Source organism: Artemia sp. Qi Xiang Cuo, chromosome 8, assembly GCF_049724085.1.
Source record: "Artemia sp. Qi Xiang Cuo chromosome 8, ASM4972408v1, whole genome shotgun sequence".
Lineage (NCBI taxonomy): Eukaryota > Metazoa > Arthropoda > Branchiopoda > Anostraca > Artemiidae > Artemia > Artemia sp. Qi Xiang Cuo.
In genome coordinates, this window is record NC_142801.1 from 6,028,829 (window position 1) to 6,050,331 (window position 21,503).

A 21,503-nucleotide genomic window follows, 5' to 3' on the forward strand; every position below is an offset into this window, starting at 1 on the left:
CTTAAAACGAACAGAAACTATTACTTTCATGATTGGGTTCACCCCCTAGTCAATACCTCGTTGTTTACGCTAAATTTTTTTTAGTACTTTCATAAGAGATATTTATTCTAATTACCTTTATTTTTTGTTATGTTTTTATAATTAATTATTTTGAAAAAACGTATATCTTGATAGTAAATATTGTTATTGAATATGGAGTCGAACCCCCTTCTCTCATTCATAAACAAACCTTAATATCTAAGTTTGTTACTTAAGTTAATTCGTAAGTTACGTATATTTATTACTGATAAAAACGTTCGTAAATAAAATTAAACAACTTTCGAGAAAGCCATTTAGCCAAAAAAAAGTAAAATTAATATGTAAATTTCATCTTAATTATTCATGTACGGTGGGCCAAAATAAAAATTGGCCTGTATTAATTTAAAACGTTCAGAGACTAAATAAAAAAAATTTAACTGAAAGTAAGGAGCGACAATAGAAATTAAAAGGAACAGAAATTAATTTGTATTTCAAAAGGCTGTTCCCTCCTCATCGCCTCACTCTTTACGCTAAAGTTTGACTCATTATCGCAACTAAGTTTTTTAATACAATAAGAACTTTAGTGTAAAGATTGAGGCGTTGAGGAGGGGACAGCCCCATTCAAATACAGATTAATTTCTGTTCGTTTTAAATTTTAAGGTCTCTCCTTATTTTCTCTGAACCAAGGACACTCCAAAATATGGAGGAAGATATCCTAGACGTTTTCCAAAAAATTGACTACGGATTGTTTTGTGTATTCGACTGACTGACCGTAATTCAAAGTATAGACTGTACGAAAAGTTTGTTTCAATCCCCGTTTTTTAGGGCTATTAAATAAAAAAAACAAGTTATTTTTGAACTGAACATAAGGAGTAACATTAAAGCTTTAAACGAACAGACATTATTCCGTATATTAAAGGGGCTGTCCTCTTCAGTAGGAAGGGCACAATAGATACGAGGCGAACACCGTACTGCCATCTACAATTGAGTCTAACGGTACCTATCCACATAGACAATGTTATTGATCCACAAAGGGGGACAGATTTCTGAGAAATTGATTTACATAATCGAGGGGAATCCTGATTACATATAATTTATTCAAGGATTATTGGTCGACTCGAGGGGGAAGTGGATTTCCGAGAAATTGATTTACATAATCGAGGGGAATTATTGATCTACGAAAGGGGAATTATAAATGACATCAGTTGTTTCCTAGGAATTATATGAACTCTAAAGAGATAGAAATTCCATTTTTAAATATGGCCTCTCTGATCTTACGTGACAGAGATAAATTAATATACGATTTTTTAAATATGGTTTCTTTGATCTTTAGGTCAGAGTGATAAATTGATATTCTATCGAAACCATAATAGTGTAGCTAGGAACACCTATGAGATGAAGAGATTAACGAGGGAAATGGTTTCACGGGAATTTCAAATGTGACAGCGCAGGAATGCCAAAACAAAAGGAACACGCAGAAATTACGTTTAGGGATTATTTGGGCGAAACCGTTTGAGACATTTTAGGGGATTATTTGGTCGAAACCGTTTGAGACATTTTAGAAGATGAAATTAGAAAGTGATTTAGAAGGCCCCCCGCGCCCACAAAGGCCCTCGAGCCCCTCCCTTCCTCTTAGCTTAGCTTAGAGTTTTAGTTAGAGTTCTAGTTTGTTTTTACTTAAGAGTTTTAGCCTAGAGTTTTAGTCTAGAGTCGAGGAGGGGGGACAATAGATATTGATGACAATACTAAACTTACATAACCACAAAATTCCACATTATTACATAGAAATACCAAAATTATAGGTTAGATTAGGTTAGGTTGGGTTAGAGGTTAGGTTTCTCTACGTTTAAGTTAGATTAGGTTAGCTCATCATAAGCGCTCATAAACTATCAGATAGAACTCTTAACTAAAACTAAACCAGAGCCCTAACTAAAATTCTAAGCTAAGCCTCTAAGCTAAAACTCTAAACTCTTAACTATAACTAAACTAAACTACAACTCTAACAAAAACTCGATGCTAAGAATCCAAGCTAAAAATCTAAGCTTTTAACTAAAACCAAACTACAACTCTAACTAAAACTCTAAGCTAGGCCGCCAAGCTAAAACTCTAAACTCTTAACTATAACTAAACTTCAACTCTAACTAAAACTCTAAGCTAAGACTCTAAGGTAAAACTCTAAACTCTTAACTAAAACTAAACTAAACTAGAACTCTAACAAAAACTCTAAGCTAAGACTCTCAACTAAAACTCAAAACTCTTAACTATAACTAAACTAAACTAGAACTCTAACTTAAATTCTAAGCTATGACTCCAAGCTAAAACTCTAAACTCTTAACTATAACTAAACTTCAACTCTAACCAAAACTCTAAGCTAGGACTCCAAGACAAAACTTTAAACTCTTAACTATATATAAACTAAACTAGAATTCTAACTAAAACTCTAAGCTAAGACTATAAGGTAAAATTCTTTACTCTTAACTAAAACTAAACTAAACTAGAACTCTAACTAAAACTCTAAGCTACGATTCCAAGCTAAAACTCTAAAATCTTAACTATAACTAAACTTCAACTCTAACTAAAACTCTAAGCTAAGACTCCAAGGTAAAACTCTAAACTCTTAACTAAAACTAAACTAAACTAGAACTCTAACTAAAACTCTAAGCTAACACTCCAAGATAAAACTGTAAACTCTTAACTAAAACTAAACTAAACTAGAACTCTAACTAAAACTCTAAGCCAAAAACTCTAACATAAAAGTAAACTAAAGTCTAGCTCTAAGTACAATTCCAAGCTAAAACTCTCGGATAAAGCCCTCAACTCTTAACTATAACTAAACTAAACTTCACCTCTAACTAAAACTCTAGGATAATACTCAAGGCTAAAACTCTAAACTAGAACTCTAACTAAAACTCTAAGCTAAGACTCTAAGCTAAAAACTCTAAACTCTTAACTACAACTAAACTAAACTTCAACTCTAACTAAAACTCTAAGCTAAGACTCTAGGGTAAAACTCTAGACTCTTAACTAAAACTAAACTAAACTACAACTCTAACAAAAACTCTAAGCTAAGCCTCTAAGCTAAAACTCTAAACTCTTAACTATTACTAAACTAAACTTTAACTCTAACTAAAACTCTAAGCTAAGACTCTATGCTAATACTCTTAACTCTTAACTATAACTAAACTAAACTTCAAATCTAACTAAAACTCTAAGCTAAGACTCCAAGACAAAACTTTAAACTCTTAACTATATATAAACTAAACTAGAATTCTAACTAAAACTCTAAGCTAAGACTATAAGGTAAAATTCTTTACTCTTAACTAAAACTAAACTAAACTAAACCTCTAACAAAAAATATAAGCTATGATTCCAAGATAAGACTCTAAACTCTTAAATATAACTAAACTTCAACTCTAACTAAAACTCTAAGCTAAGACTCTAAGATAAAACTCTAAACTCTTAACTAAATCTAAACTAAACTACAACTCTAACTAAAACTCTAAGCTAAGACTCCAAGATAAAACTCCAAACTCTTAACTAAAACTAAACTAAATTATAAATATAAATAGAACTATAGGACAAAAACTCTAAACTAAAACTAAACTAAACTAGAGCTCTAACAAAAACTCTAAGATGAGACTCTCATATGATACTCTCAACTCTTAACTAAAACTAAACTAAACTTCAACTCTAACTAAAACTCTAAGCTATGACTCAAAGCTAAAACTAAACTAGAACTCTAACTAAAAATATAAGCTAATACTCCAAGCTAAAACTCTAAAATATTAACTAAAACTAAACTAAACTAGAACTCTAACTAAAACTCTAAGCCAAAAACTCTAAACTAAAACTAAACTAAACTAGAACTCTAACAAAAATTCTAAGCTATGACTCTAAGGTAAAACTCTAAACTATTAACTAAAACTAAATTAAACTAGAAGTCTAACTAAAACTCTAAGCTAACACTCCAAGATAAAACTCTAAACTCTTGACTAAAACTAAACTAAACTAGAACTCTAACTGAAACTCTAAGCCTAAAACTCTTAACTAAAACTAAACTGAACTAAAGCTCTAACTACAACTTTAAGCTAAAACTTTAGGGTAAAGCTCTAAACCCTTAAGTATAACTAGACTAAACTTCAACTATAACTGAAAGTCTAGGCTAAGACTCAAGGATAAAACTCCAAACTAGAACTGTAACAAAAACTCTAAGCTAAGACTCTAAGCTAAAAACTCTAAACTCTTAACTACAACTAAACTAAACTTCAACTCTAACTAAAACTCTAAGCTAAGACTCTAGGGTAAAACTCTAGACTCTTAACTAAAACTAAACTAAACTAGAACTCTAACAAAAACTCTAAGCTAAGCCTGTAAGCTAAAACTTTAAACTCTTAACTATAACTAAACTAAACTTTAACTCTAACTAAAACTCTAAGCTAAGACTCTAAGCTAAAACTCTAAACTCTTAACTAAAACTAAAATAAAATAGAACTAGAAAAAATTCTAAGCTAAGACTCTAAGCTAAAAACTCTAAACTCTTATAAATAAAACTAAACTAAATTAGAACTCTAACAAAAACTCTAAGCTAAGACTCTAAGCTAAGACTCTAAACTCTTAACTAAAACTAAAGTAAACTTCAACTCTAACTAAAACTCTAAGCTAAGACTCTAAGCTAAAACTCTAAACTCTAAACTCTCAACTATAACTAAACTAAACTTCAACTCTAACTAAAACTCTAAGCTAGGACTCTAGGCTAAAACTCTAAACTCTTAATTGAAATCAAACTACAACTCTAACTAAAACTCTAAGCTAAGCCGCCAAGCGAAAACTCTAAACTCTTAACTATAACTAAACTTCAACTCTAACTAAAACTCTAAGCTAAGACTCTAAGGTAAAACTCTAAACTCTTAACTAAAACTAAACTAAAATAGAAATCTAACAAAAACTCTAATCTAAGATTCTAAGCTAAAACTCCAAACTCTTAACTATAACTAGACTAAACTAGAACACTAACTAAAACTCTAAGCTAAGACTCTAAGGTAAAACTCTATACTCTGAACTAAAACTTAACCAAACTAGAACTCCAACTAAAACTCTTAGCTATGACTCCAAGCTAAAAAGCTAAACTCTTAACTATAACTAAACTTCAACTCTAACTAAAACTCTAAGCTAAGACTCCTAGATAAAACTCTAAACTCTTAACTATAACTAAACTAAACTAGAACTCTAATTAAAACTCTAAGCTAAGACTATAAGGTAAAACTCTAAACTCTTAACTAAAACTAAACTAAACTTGAACTCTAACTAAAACTCTAAGCTATGACTCCAAGCTAAAACTCTAAACTCTTAACTATAACTAAATTTCAACTCTAACTAAAACTATAAGCTAAGACTCCATAACTAAACTAAACTAAACTAAATAACTAACTTATAACTAAACTTATAACTAAACTAAACTTCAGCTCTAAATAAAACTCTAAGCTAAGACTCTAAGCTAAAACTCTAAACTCTTAACTATAACTAAACTAAACTTCAAATCTAACTAAAGCTGTAAGCTAGGACTCTAGGCTAAAACTCCAAACTCTTAACTAAAACTAAACTAAACTAGAACTCTAACAAAAACTCTAAGCTAAGACTCTAGGCTAAAACTCTAAACTCTTAACTAAAACTAAACTATAACTCTAACTAAAACTCTAAGCTAAGACTCTAAGCTAAAATTATAAAGTAAAACTAAACTAAACTAAACTTCAACTCTAACTAAAACTCTAAGCTATGAGTCTAAGCTAAGAATCTAAAATCTCCACTAAAATTAAACTAAACTAAAACTATAACAAAAACTCTAAGCTAAGACTCTAGACTAAACAGACTAATCTATTAACTATAATTAAACTAAACTTCAACTCTAACTAAACCTCTAAGCTAAGACTCTAGGCTAAAATTCTAAAAACTTAACTAAAACTTAACTAAACTACAGCTTTAACTAAAACTCTAAGCTATGAATCTAAGCTAAAACTCTAAATTCTTAACTATAACTAAAATAAACTTCAACTCTAACTAAAACTCTAAGCTAAGACTCTAGGGTAAAATTCTAGACTCTTAACTAAAACTAAACTAAACTAGAACTCTAACCAAAACTCTAAGCTAAGCCTCTAAGCTAAAACGCTAAACTCTTAACTATTACTAAATTAAACATTAACTCTAACTAAAACTCTAAGCTAAGACTCTAAGCTAAAACTCTAAACTCTTATAACTAAAACTAAACTAAACTAAAACTTCAACAACAACTCTAAGCTAAGACTCTAAGCTAAAAACTCTAAACTCTTATAACTAAAACTAAACTAAAACTCTAACAAAAACTCTAAGCTAAGACTCTAAGCTAAAACTATAAACTCTTAACTAAAACTAATGTAAACTTCAACTCTAACTTAAACTCTAAGCTAAGACTCTAAGGTAAAAGTCCAAACTCTTAACTAAAGCTATAACTAAAGTAAACTAGAACTCTAACAAAAACTCTGAGCTAAGACTCTAAGGTAAAACTCTAAACTCTTAACTAGAACTAAACTAAACTAGAACTTCAACAAAAACTCTAAGATGAGACTTTAAGCTAAGACTCTAGGCTAAAACACTTAACCACTAACTAAAACTAAACTGAACGACAACTTTAACTAAAACTCTAAGCTATGACTCTAAGCTAAAACTCGAAATTCTTAAGTATAACTAAACAAAACTTCAACTCTTACTAAAACTCTAAGCTAAGACTCAAAGCTAAAACTCAAAACTATTAAAAATAGCCAAACTAAACTTCAAATATAACTAAAATCTAAGCTAAGACTATAGTCTAAAAATCTAAACTCTTAAATATAACTAAACTAAACTTCAACTCTAACTAAAACTCTAAGCTAGGACTCTAGGCTAAAACTCTAAACTTTTAACTGAAATCAAACTACAACTCTAACTAAAACTCTAAGCTAGGCCGCCAAGCTAAGACTCTAAACTCTTAACCATAACTAAACTTCAACTCTAACTAAAACTCTAAGCTAAGACTCTAAGGTAAAACTCTAAACTCTAAACTAAAACTAAACTAAAACAGAACTCTAACAAAAACTCTAAGCTAAGACTCTCAACTAAAACACAAAACTCTTAACTATAACTAAACTAAACTAGAACTCTAACTGTAACTCTAAGCTGTGACTCCAAGCTAAAACTCTAAACTCTTAACTTTAACTAAACTTCAACTCTAACCAAAACTATAAGCTAGGACTCCAAGACAAAACTTTAAACTCTTAACTATAAATAAACTAAACTAGAATTCTAACTAAAACTCTAAGCTAAGACTATAAGTTAAAATTCTTTACTCTTAACTAAAACTAAAGTAAACTAGAACTCTAACTAAAACTCTAAGCTATGACTCCAAGCTAAGACTCTAAACTCTTAACTATAACTAAACTTCAACTCTAACTAAAACTCTAAGCTAAGACTCCAAGGTAAAACTCTAAACTATTAAATAAATCTAAACTAAAGTATAACTCTAACTAAAACTCTAAGCTAATATTCTAGGATAAAACTGAAAACTCTTAAATAAAACTAATCTATAATATAACTCTAACTAAAACTATAATCTAAAAACTCTAAACTCTAAACTAAAACTAAACCAGAACTCTAACTAAAACTATAAGATAAGACTCTAGTCTAAAACTTTCAACTCTTAACTATAACTAAACTAAACTTCAACTCTAACTAAAACTCTAAGCTAAGACTCAAAGCTAAAACTAAACTAGAACTCTAACAAAAACTCTAAGCTAATACTCTAAGATAAAACTCTAAACTCTTAACTACAACTAAACTAAACTTCAACTCTAACTAAAACTCTAAGCTACGACTCTAGGGTAAAACTCTAGACTCTTAACTAAAACTAAACTAAACTAGAACTCTAACAAAAACTCTAAGCTAAGCCTGGAAGCTAAAACTTTAAACTCTTAACTATTACTAAACTAAATTTTAACTCTAACTAAAACTCTAAGCTAAGACTCTAAGCTAAAACTCTAAACTCTTAACTAAAACTAAACTAAACTAGAACTTCAACAATAATTCTAAGATAATACTCTAAGATAAAAACTCTAAACTATTATAACTAAAACTAAACTAAACTAGAACTCTAACAAAAACTCTAAGCTAAGACTCTAAGCTAAGACTCTAAACTCTTAACTAAAACTAAAGTAAACTTCAACTCTAACTAAAACTCTAAGCTAGGACTCTATGCTAAAACTCTAAACTCTTAATTGAAATCAAACTACAACTCTAACTAAAACTCTAAGCTAAGCCGCCAAGCTAAAACTCTAAATTCTTAACTATAACTAAACTTCAACTCTAACTAAAACTCTAAGCTAAGACTCTAAGGTAAAACTCTAAACTCTTAACTAAAACTAAACTAAACTAGAACTCTAACTAAAACTCTAAGCTAAGACTCTAAGGTAAAACTCTATACTCTGAACTAAAACTAAACTAAACTAGAACTCTAACTAAAACTCTTAGCTATGACTCTAAGCTAAAGCTCTAAACTCTTAACTATAACTAAACTAAACTAGAACACTAATTAAAACTCTAAGCTAAGACTCTAAGGTAAAACTCTATACTCTTAACTAAAACTAAACTAAACTAGAACTCTAACTAAAACTCTAAGCTATGACTCCAAGCTAAAAATCTAAACTCTTAACTATAACTAAACTTCAACTCTAACTAAAACTCTAAGCTAAGACTCCAAGATAAAACTCTAAACTCTTAACTATAACTAAACTAAACTAGAATTCTAATTAAAACTCTAAGCTAAGACTATAAGGTAAAATTCTATACTATTAACTAAAACTAAACTAAACTAAAACTCTAACTAAAACTCTAAGCTACGATTCCAAGCTAAAACTCTAAACTCTAAACTATAACTAAACTTCAACTCTAACTAAAACTCTAAGCTAAGACTCCAAGGTAAAACTCTAAACTCTTAACTAAAAATAAAATAAACTATAACTCTCACTAAAACTATAATATAAAACTCAAATATAAAACTGTAAACTCTTAAATAAAACTAAACAAAACTATAACTCTAACTAAAAATCTAAGCTAAAAACTCTAAACTATTAACTGAAAATAAACTAAACTCGAACTCTAACAAAACTATAAGATAAGACTTTAAGCTAAAACTCTTAGCTATAACTAAAATATACTTCAACTCTAACTAAAACTCTAAGCTAAGACTCAAAGCTAAAACTCCAAACTCTTAACTATAGCTGAACTAAACTTCAACTCTAACTAAACTCTAAGCTTACACTCTAGGCTAAAACTCTCAACTCTTAACTATAACTAAACTAAACTTCAACTCTAAATAAAACTCTAATCTAAGACTCTAGGCTAAAACTCTAAATTCTTAATTATAACTAAACTTAACTTCAACTCTAACTAAAACTATAAGCTAAGACTCTAGGCTAAAACTCTAAACTCTTAACTATAACTAAACTAAACTAGAACTCTAACTAAAACTCTAAGCTAAGACTCTAAGCTAAAACACCAAACTCTTAACTAAAACTAAACTAAACTAGAACTCTAACAAAAACTTTAAGCTAAGACTCTAAGCTAAAATTATAAAGTAAAACTAAACTAAACTAAACTTCAACTCTAACAAAAACTCTAAGCTAAGCCTCTAAGCTAAAAACTCTAAACTCTTAACTAAAACTAAACTAAACTAGAACTCTAACAAAAACTCTAAGCTAAGACTCTAAGCTAAGAACTCTAAACTCTTAACTATAACTAAACTAAACTTCAACTCTAACTAAAGCTCTAAGCTAAGACTCTAGGCTAAAATTCTAAAAACTTAACTAAAACTTAACTAAACTACAGCTTTAACTAAAACTCTATGCTATAAATCTAAGCTAAAACTCTAAATTCTTAACTATAACTAAACTAAACTTCAACTCTAACTAAAACTCTAAGCTAAGACTCTAGGTTAAAAATCTAAACTCTTAACTAAAACTAAACTAAACTAGAACTCTAACAAAAACTCTAAGCTAAGCCTCTAAGCTAAAACTCTAAACTCTTAACTATTACTAAATTAAACATTAACTCGAACTAAAACTCTAATCTATGATTCTAAGGTAAAACTCTAAACTCTTAACTAAAACTAAACTAAACTAGAACTCTAACAAAAACTCTAAGCTAAGACTCTAAGCTATAAATCTAAACTGTTAACTAAAACTTAAGTAAACTTCAACTCTGACTAAAACTCTAAGCTAAGACTCTAAGGTAAAACTCCAAACTCTTAACTATAACTATAACTAAACTAAACTAGAACTCTAACAAAAACTCTAAGCTAGGACTCCAAGGTAAAACTCTAAACTCTTAACTAAAACTAAAGTAAACTATAACTTCAACAAAAACTCTAATCTAGAACTCTTAACTAAGAATCGAGGCTAAACTCTAAAATCCTAATTAAAAGTTAAATAAACGACAGCTTTAACTAAAACTCAAAGCTATGACTCCAATTTAAAACTCGAAATTCTTAAGTATAACTAAACAAAACTTCAAATCTAACTAAACTCTAAGCTATGACTCAAAGCTAAAACTCCAAACTCTTAACTATAGCTAAACTAAACTTCAACTCTAACTAAACTCTAAGCTAAGACTCTAGGCTAAAACTCTCAACTCTTAACTATAACTAAACTAAACTTCAACTCTAAGTAAATCTCTAATCTAAGTCTCTAAGCTAAAATTCTAAACACTTAACTATAATTAAACTTCAACTCTAACTAAAACTCTAAGCTAGCACTATAAGCTAAAACTCTAAACTCAAATAAAACTAAACTAACCTAGAACTCTAAGCTAAAACTATAAAGTAAAACTAAACTAAACTAAGCTTCAACTCTAACTAATACTTCAAGCTAAGACTCTAAGGTAAAACTCTAAACTCTTAACTAAAACTAAAGTAAACTATAACTTTAAAAAAAACTCTAAGCTATGACTCTAAGCTAAAACTCTAAATTCTTAACTATAACTAAACTAAACTTCAACTCTAACTAAAACTCTAAGCTAAGACTCTAAGCTAAAACTCTAAACTCATAACTAAAACTAAACTAAACTAGAACTCTAAAAAAACTCTAAGGTAAGACTCTAAGCTAAAAACTCTAAACTCTTAACTATAACTAAACTAAACTTCAACTCTAACTAAAGCTCTAAGCTAAGACTCTAGGTTAAAACTCTAAAGTCTTAATTAAAACTGAACCAAACTACAACTTTAACTAAAACTCTAAGCTGTGACTCTAAGCTAAAACTCTAAATTATTAAAAATAACTAAACTAAACTTCAACTCTAACTTAAACTCTAAGCTAAGACTCTAAGGTTAGACTAGAAGCTCTTAACTAAAATTAAACTAAACTTCAACTCTAACAAAAGATGTAAACTATTACTATAAAGTAAAAATCTAAACTCTTAACTAAAACTAAACTAAAAATCAACTCTAACTAAAACTCTAAGCTAAGACTCTAAACTCTTAACTAAAACTAAAATAAACTAGAACTTTAACTAAATCTCTAAGCTAAGACTCTAGGCAAAAACTCTAAACTCTTAACTAAAACAAAACTAAACTTCAACTCTATCTAAAACTCTAAGCTAAGACTCTAAGGTAAAACTCTAAACTCATAACTAAAACTAAACTAAACTAGAACTCTAAGCTAATACTCTAAGCTAAAACTCTAAACTCTTAACTAAAACTAAACTAAACTAAAACTTTAACTAAAGCTCTAAGCTATTATTCTAAGCTAAAAACTCTAAACTCTTAACTAAAACTAAACTAAACTAAAAATGTAACTAAAGCTCTAAGCTAAGACTCTAAGGTAAAACTCTAAACTCTTAACTAAAACTAAACTAAACTAAAACTACAATAAATATTCTAATCTAAGACTCTAATCTAAAAGCTCTAAGTTTCTAACTAAACTAAAATTCAACTCTAACTAAAGCTCTAAGCTAAGACTCTGGGCTAAAACTCTAAAATCTTAAATAAAACTTAACTAAACTACAACTTTAACTAAGACTCTAAGCTATGATTCTAAACTAAAACTCTAAAATCCTAACTATAACTAAACTAAACTTCAACTCTAACTAAAACTCTAAGCTAAGACTCTAATCAAAAACTCTAAATTCTTAACTATAACTAAACTTCAACTTTAACTAAAATTCTAAGCTATGATTCTAAGCTAAAACTCTAAATTCTTAACTAACACTAAACTAGAACTCTAACAAAAACTCTAAGCTAAGACTCAGTTGCTAAAACTCCAAACTCTTAACTATAGCTAAACTAAACTTCAACTCTAACTAAATTCTAAGCTAAGACTAAGGTAAAACTTTAAACTCTTAACTAAAACTAAACTAAACTAGAACTCTATCAAAAACTCTAAGCTATGACTCTAAGCTAAAACTCTAAATTCTTAACTATAACTACACTAAACTTCAACTGTAAATAAAACTCTAAGCTAAGACTCTAAGGTAAAACTCTAGACTCTTAACTAAATCTAAACTAAACTAGAACTCTAACAAAAACTCTAAGCTAAGACTCTAAGCTAAAGCTCTAAACTCTTAACTATTACTAAACTAAAACTACAACTTTAACAAAGACTCTAAGCTATGACTTTAGTCTAGAGCTGTATACTCTTACCAAAAAATTAACTAAAACTACAACTCTAACTAAAACTCTAAGATATGATTCTAAGCTAAAACTCTAAATTATTAACTATAAATAAAATAAAGTTCAACTCTAACTAAATCTCTCAGATAAGACTCTAGGGTGAAACTCTAAACTATTAAATAGAACTAAACTAAACTAGAACTTCAACAAAAACTCTAAGCTAAGACTCTAAGCTAAAAACTCTAAACTCTTAACTATTACTAAACTAAATTAGAACTCTAACAAAAACTCTAAGCTAAGACTCAAAGGTAAAACTCCAAACTCTTAACAAAAACTAAACTAAACTAGAACTTCAACAAAAACTCTAAGTTAAGACTCTAATCTAAGACTCTAGGCTAAAACTCTAAACTCTAAACTAAAACTTAACTGAAAATGTAACTCTAAATAAAATTCTAAGGTATGACTCTAAGATAAAACTCTGAATTCTTAACAATTACTAAATTAAACTTCAACTCTAACTAAATCTCTAAGCTTAGACTGTAGGCTAAAACTCTAAGCTCTTAACTAAAACTAAAATTAACTAGAACTTCAGTAAAAACTCTAAGCTAAGACTCTAAGTTAAAAACTTAAAACTCTTAACTAAAACTAAACTAAACTATAACTTTAACTAGAAACTCTAAGCTAAGACTCTAGGCTAAAAACTCTAAACTTTGAACTAAAACTTAACTAAACTACAACTCTAACTAAAGCTCTAATCTAAGACTCTAAGCTAAAAACTCTAAACTCTTAACTAAAACTTAACGAAACTACAACTTTAACTAAAACTCTAAGCTATGAATCTTGGGTAAAACTCTAAATTCTTAACTATAACTAAACTAAACTTCAACTCTAACTAAAACTCTAAGCTAAGACTCTAAGCTAAAACTCTAAATTCTTAAATAAAACTAAACTAGAACTCTAACAAAAACTCTAAGCTAAGACTCAAAGCTAACACTCAAAACGCTTAACTATAGATAAACTAAACTTCAACTCTAACTAAATTCTAAGCTAAGACTCTAAGGTAAAACTCTCAATTCTTAACTAAAACTAAACTAAACTAAAACTCTAACAAAAACTCTAAGCTAAAAACTCTAAACTCTTAACTATAACTAAACTAAAATTCAACTCTAACTAAAGCTCTAAGCTAAGACTCTAGTCTAAAACTCTAAACTCTTAACTAAAACTTAACCAAACTAGAACTTTCACTAAAACTCTAAGCTATGACTCTAAGCTAAAACTCTAAATTCTTAACTATAACTAAACTAAACTTCAACTCTAACTATAACTCTAAGCTAAGACTCTAAGCTAAAACTATAGACTCTTAACTAAAACTAAACTAAACTAGAACTTCAACAAAAACTCTAATCTAAAAACTCTAAACTCTTAACTATAACTAAACTAAACTTCAACTCTAAATTCAGCTCTAAGCTAAGACTCTAGGGTAAAATTCTAGACTCCTAACTAAAACTAAACTAAACTAGAATTCTAACAAAAACTCTAAGCTAAGACTCTAAGCTAAAACTCTAAACTCTTAACTATTACTAAACTAAAACTACAACTTTAACAAAAACTCTAAGCTATGACTCTGGGCTAAAACTCTAAACTCCTAACTAAAACTTAACTAAAACTACAACTTTAACTAAAACTCTAAGATATGACTCTAAGCTAAAACTCTAAATTCTTAACTATTACTAAACTAAACTTCAACTCTAACTAAAACTCTAAGCTAAGACTCTAGGGTAAAACTCTAAACTCTTAAATATAACTAAACTAAAGTAGAACTTCAACAAAAACTCTAAGCTAAGACTATAAGATAAAAACTCTAAACTCTTAACTATTACTAAACTAAATTAGAACTCTAACTAAAACTCTAAGCTAAGACTCCAAGGTAAAACTCTAAACTCTTAACTAAAACTAAACTAAACTAGAACTTCAACAAAAACTCTAAGCTAAGACTCTAATCTAAGACTTTAGGCTAAAACTCTAAACTCTTAACTAAAACTAAAATAAAACTACAACTTTATATAAAACTCTAAGGTATGACTATAAGATAAAACTCAGAATTCTTAACTATTACTAAACTAAACTTCAACTCTAACTAAATCTCTAAGCTTAGACTCTAAGCTAAAACTCTAAACTCTTAACTAAAACTAAACTAAACTAGAACTTCAACAAAAACTCTAATCTAATACTCTAAGTTAAAAACTTAAAACTCTTAACTAAAAATAAACTAAACTATAACTTTAACTAAAACTCTAAGCTAAGACTCTAAGCTAAAAACTCTAAACTTTGAACTAAAAATTAACTAAACTACAACTCTAACTAAAGCTCTAATCTAAGACTCTAAGCTAAAAACTCTAAACTCTTAACTAAAACTTAACGTAACTACAACTGTAACTAAAACGCTAAGCTAAGACTCTAGGCTAAAACTCTAAATTCTTAACTATAACTAAACTAAACTTCAACTCTAACTAAAACTCTAAGCTAAGACTCTAAGCTAAAACTCTAAATTCTTAACTAAAACTAAACTAAACTAGAACTCTAACAAAAACTCTAAGCTAAGACTCAAAGCTAAAAATCCAAACGCTTAACTATAACTAAACTAAACTTCAACTCTAACTAAACTCGAAGCTAAGACTCTAATGTAAAACTCTAAAATCTTAAATAAAAATAAACTAAACTAAAACTCTAACAAAAATTCTAAGCTAAAAAACTCTAAACTCTTAACTATCACGAAACTAAACTTCAACTCTAAATAAAGCTCTAAGCTAAGACTCTAGGCAAAAACACTAAACTCTTAACTAAAACTTAACTAAACTACAACTTTAACTAAAACTCTAAGCTATGACTCTAAGCTAAAACTCTAAATTCTTAACTATAACTAAACTAAAATTCAACTCTAACTAGAACTCTAAGCTAAGAGTCTAAGGTAAAACTATAGACTCTTAACTAAAACTAAACTAAACTAGAACTTCAACAAAAACTCTAAGCTAAAAACTCTAAACTCTTAACTATAACTAAACTAAACTTCAACTCTAAATTCAGCTCTAAGCTAAGACTCTAGGGTAAAATTCTAGACTCATAACTAAAACTAAACTAAACTAGAATTCTAACAAAAACTCTAAGCTAAGACTCAAAGCTAACACTCCAAACGGTTAACTATAGCTAAACTAAACTTCAACTCTAACTAAATTCTAAGCTAAGACTCTAAGGTAAAACTCTAAACTCTTAACTAAAACTAAACTAAACTAGAAATCTAACAAAAACTCTAGGCTAAAAAACTCTAAACTCTTAACTATAACTAAACTTAACTTCAACTCTAAATAAAAATCTAAGCTAAGACTCTAGGCTAAAACTCTAAACTCTTAACTAAAACTTAAATAAACTACAACTTTAACTAAGACTCTAAGCTATGACTCTAAGCTAAAACTCTAAATTCTTAACTATAACTAAACTAAAATTCAACTCTAACTAAAACTCTAAGCTAAGACTATAAGGTAAAACTATAGACTCTTAACTAAAACTAAAATAAACTAGAACTTCAACAAACACTCTAAGCTAAAAACTCTAAACTCTTAACTATAACTAAACTAAACTTCAACTCTAAATTCATCTCTAAGCTAATACTCTAGGGTAAAATTCTATACTCATAACTAAAACTAAACTAAACTAGAATTCTAACAAAAACTCTAAGCTAAGACTCTAAGCTAAAACTATAAAATCTTAACTATTACTAAACTAAACTTCAACTCTAACTAAAACTCTAAGCTAAGACTCTAAGGTAAAACTCCAAACTATGAGAAATAAATACAATACGCAAGACTATCAAAAAAAACTATTAGCAACAACTCTAATCTAATAATATAGTCGAGAGCTCTAAACTCACATCTAAAACTAAACTAAAAATCTATTTACAACTATAAGATTTGAGTCTAAGCCAAAAATACAAACTATTAACTCTTGATAAACTAAACTTCAACTTTAACAAAAACTCTAAGCTATAACTCTAAGCTAAAACTCTAAACTCTTAACTATTACTAAACTAAACTTCAACTCTAACTAAAACTCTAAGCTAAGGCTCTAGGCTAAAACTCTAAACTTTTAACTAAAACTAAACTGAACTATAACTTAAACAGAAACTTTAAACTAAGACTCTAAGCTAAAACTATCAACTGTTAACTATAACCAAACTAAAAATATAACTTCAATTAAAACTCTAAGCTATGACTCCAAGCTAAAACTCGACACTCTTAACTATATCTAAAGTAAACTTCAGCTCTAACTAACACTCTAAGATAAGAGTCTAGTGTAAAACTCTAAAATCTTAACTAAAACTAAAATAAACTAGAACTCTAACAAAAAGTCTAAGATAAGATTCTAAGCTAAAACTCGAAATTCTTAACTAAAACTAAAGTAAACTTCAACTCTAAATAAAACTAAGCTAAGCCTCTAGGGTAAAACTCTGTGCCAATGGGTTAAAGAAAAAAACCGGAAAAATTTTGGATAATTTCTAACTTTTAAAAATTCAGTCCGAAAAAACTTAAAAAAATTCAAAAGGGAGGGAGGGTATCGGGGGCCTTTGCAGGCGCAGGGGGCCTTTGGAGGCCCGGGGGTCTTTGGGGGCCCGGGGGACATTTGGGGACCTGGGGGCTCGGAGGGCCCTTTGGGGGTGCCAGGGGACCTTTAGGGGCTCAGGGGACCTTTGGGGCCCGGGGGGACCTTTGGGGTTGGGAAAGTTTAGCCCTTTGGGATTGGGGTAAGGGATCTCACAACATTGATCAAATGGAACTTGTGTATTATAACGACCACAGAGTTTCGCCCCAATCATCTTCTAAATCATCTTCTAAAATCATCTTCTAAAATGTCTCAAACGGTTTCGCCTAAATAATCTCTAAACGTAATTTCTACGTGTTCCTTTTGTTTTGGCATCCCTGCGCTGTCACATTTGAAATTCCTGTGAAACACTTTCCCTCGTTATTCTCTTCATCTCATAGGTGTTCGTAGCTACACTATTATGGTTTCGATAGAATATCAATTTATCACTCTGACCTAAAGATCAAAGAAGCCATATTTAAAAAATCGAATATTAATTTATCTCTGTGACCTAAGATCAAAGAAGCCATATTTAAAAATAGAATATCAATTTATCTCTTTAGAGTCCCGTATAATTCTTAAGAAACAACTAATGTCATTTCTAATTACCCTTTCGTAGATCAATAATTCCCATCGATTATGGAAATCAATTTCTTGGAAATCCACTTCTTCCTCGAGTCGATCAATAATCCTTGAATAAATTATGTGTAATCAGGATTCCCCTCGATTATGCAAATCAATTTCTCAGAAATCTGTCCCCCTTTGTGGATCAATAACATTGTCTATGTGGATAGGTACCGTTAGACGCAATTGTAGATGGCAGCACGGTGTTTGCCTCGTATCTATTGTGCCCTTCCTACTCCCTTCTCATCGCCTTGCTCTTTATGCTAAGTTTTTTTTATTGTTTTAAAAAACAGAGTTGTGAGAAAGAGTCAAACTTTAGCGTAAAGAGCAAGGCGTAGAGGAGGGGACAGCCCCTTTCACATACGGAATAATTTCTGTTCGTTTTAAGTTTCAACGTTGCTCCTTACTTTCAGTTAAAAAAAACGTGTTTTTTTTTATTTAATTTTTGAACGTTTTTGAATTCACGCAGGTTTTGATTTTGGCTCACCGTACATGAATAATTAAAAGAAAATTTGCGTACTGATGTTTCTTTTATTTGGTTAAATGACTTTCTCGAAAGTTGTTTTTTTTTTACGAACATTTTTATTAGTAATAAATGTCCGTAACTTACAAATTAACTTACGCAACGAACTTCTATATTCATATGTTTTTAATAAGTGTATTAGGGGGTTCGCCCCCTAGTCAATATCTCGCTCCTTACGCTAAAGTTCAAATTCTGTTCCAATTCTTTAAAAATGACCCCTTAATCACAAAGACCGTTAATAAGAATAAACAGTTCTTGTGAAAGTACTGAAAAATCTTTGGCTTAAAGAGCGAAGTATTGACTTTTGGGCGAACTCAATCATATACGTAATAATTTCTGTTCGTTTTAAGTTTTGATGTTGCTCCCCACTTTCAGTTTTAAAACTAGTTTCTTATTTAATTTTTGATCGTTCTTTTAAATAATGTTGGGAAATCCGGTGCCCCTTCCCCCATGGGAAGATCCTCCCACATAAGCCCTGACCCCCCCCTCGCCATCAGAAAAAATCCCCCCTTAAAATGTCTGTATACTTTCCAATAACCAATACTATATGTAAACATTGGGTAAAGTTCATAACTTTCAGCCCTTCCCCTGGGGACTTTGGGGGATTCACTGATCCTAAAATACGTATTTATTATATTTTCAACCATGCTGAACAAAATAGCTATCTCTAAATTTTGATCGGGTGACTTTGGGAATAAAATGAGTGTGGGAGGGGGCCTAATTGCCCTCCATTTTTTGGTCACTTAAAAAGTGCACTAGAACTTTTAACTTCTGTTCGAATAAGCCCTCCCACAATATTCTAGGACCATTGGGTCGATACGATCACCCTTGGGAGAAAAGAAAAAAAACACGCATCTGTGATCTGTCACAGTGATCTTTCTGGCAAATCTTTCTGGCTGTGATTTTTCTGGCAAAAAATACAATTCCACATTTTTGCAGATATGAGCTTGAAACTTCTTCAGTAGGGTTCTCTGACACGCTGAATCTGAATGTGGGATTTTCATTAAGGTTCTATAACTTTCAGGGGGTGTTTCCTCCTTTTTTTGAAAATCAGCAAATTTTCTCAGGCGCGCAACTTTTGATGGGTGAGGCTAAACTTGATAAAAATTATATGTTTGAAATCAGCATTAAATCTGATTCTTTTGATGTATCTATTGGTATAAAAATCCGGTTTTTTAGAGTTTCGGTTACTATTGAGCCGAGTCGCTCCTTACTTATAGCTTGTTACCACAAACTGTTTGATAATGAGAGAAGGGTTGAGAGGGATAGGCATGTTCTGTGGATGAAGGATGACAGATTGCCAAATTCTGTCCTTTTCAGCCAACCGTTTGGGGCTTAACGTAAGGCAGGTCGTCCTTGGTTTGGGTGGGAGGATGTCATAGAGAAAGGTTTCATGGAAACGGGAACTCCCTTGGAGGCTGTAAGGAGGGGGAATTTGAGTAGATTAGGATAGAGGAGGACCATGGTTGGCCTTGTTGGTCTCAGGTGACATGGTACTGTGGTGAGTTTTTAGTAGTATTAGTAATCTTTTAGTCACTTAAAAGGGGCATTATAACTTTTAATTGCCGTTCGAATGAGCCCTCTCTCAATCTTCTAGGTCCATTGGTTCGATACGATCACCTATTAAAAAACAAAAATTAAAAACAAATAAAAACCCAGCCGTGATATTTCTTATGGAAAAAAAATATACAAAATTCCGAATTTTCTAGACAGAAGCTTGAAACCTCTACAGTGAGATTTATTAAACTCGCTTGAGCTTATGAGGGTGTTTTCCTCTTTTTCAAAAGTCGAGTTGGGAGCTTTTGATGAGTAGCATTAAAAACTGATTTTTTGATGTGTTAACTATTATCGAAAATCTTTTTGTTAGAGTTTCGTTAACTATTGGACCAAGTCGCTAGAACTGTTTGATTGCAAAAACGATTTTTTGCAATGTTTTGTCTCCAACCAGAAAGTAAAAACAAAATAATATTTCTACCTAGAAAATCATAATTCGATGCTAAAATGTAAGTGTGGAGGTACATTGGAGGCGCTCCTTAGTGGTCTTAATAATTTTCATGAGTGTCCCACAATTTCATTTCCAAACTTGATGGTAATATTAATTTTTCTGGGTGGCAGGAAAAATTAATTATTTCATCACATGTTTGGAGATAGACTGTTTCCAGAAGTTCCTTAATATTTCTATTTAACTCATTCTGTTTATAGTTACAATTTTTAGTACTGAAAAAAAAATTCCCAGTTCACACCAACAATTCTTATCTTGTACCATTTAATAACGTCTGTAAAACATCATGCCAATGCGAACCCTGCTTTTTTTCAACTGTGAATAGCCATAGTTACTTATATACGCTAAATGATATACCTGTAAACGAGTTGTAATAAACTTTCTTTAAAAGTGTGATTTGTAGAGATTCTTCCTGTAAAGAAACAAAATCAAAATATAAGTGGTAAACAAACATCTTCTCTTAGGTTCCTAATGACCAGATGTTTCTCGTCTACGAATATATAATTTCAACCCAAAAGGTGTTCTCATTCAATTTTTATGAAAGTGCATTGTTCCTGTGCGAGCAGAAAAGCCTGGGCCTTCTAAAGCATAGTACCCTCTATGCTACTCATCTTTGTAGTAAAGTGATACATAACTTTTTCATATAGCTTTTGCTAAGTATGAATACAATATAATGAATCCCTGACATTAACAATATAAAAATAATATATTTAAAAATGTAGCTACATGAGTATGGTAAAATGAAATGTCTGACTACCTTTTTTTATAGTAACATTGCTGTCTTTTTCAGCTCTATTGTTTCCATTGCTTGCAGTCAGTTGGGATTGGAGGAACCTGTTTCTATAACAGGGGCAAAGTTCCTGGACCACCGAATCATAATTCGGAAAATCAAAGAAGTAGGTTGAAAGTATTTTATAGATTAGCAGCATATTAATAATAAAGGAAGAAAGTTATGACTTTAAATAAACAGAATTTATAACTTAGAAACTATTCAAAAATGTAAAATAAACAGCCAAGATCTTGAAAATAAAACTGATACT

The 21,503-nt window shown here is 30.0% G+C and overlaps 1 protein-coding gene across 1 annotated transcript in view; it reads left to right on the forward strand.

The window, feature by feature from the left end:
- LOC148949096 (cytoplasmic dynein 2 heavy chain 1-like) overlaps positions 1-21,503 on the forward strand; it is a 177,335-nt gene that overhangs the window by 93,394 nt on the left and 62,438 nt on the right. The window contains exon 9 of the mRNA XM_089092623.1: positions 21,254-21,359. Within this exon, the coding sequence (XP_088948749.1) occupies positions 21,254-21,359 (106 nt within the window). The remainder of the gene's footprint in view (positions 1-21,253; positions 21,360-21,503) is intronic.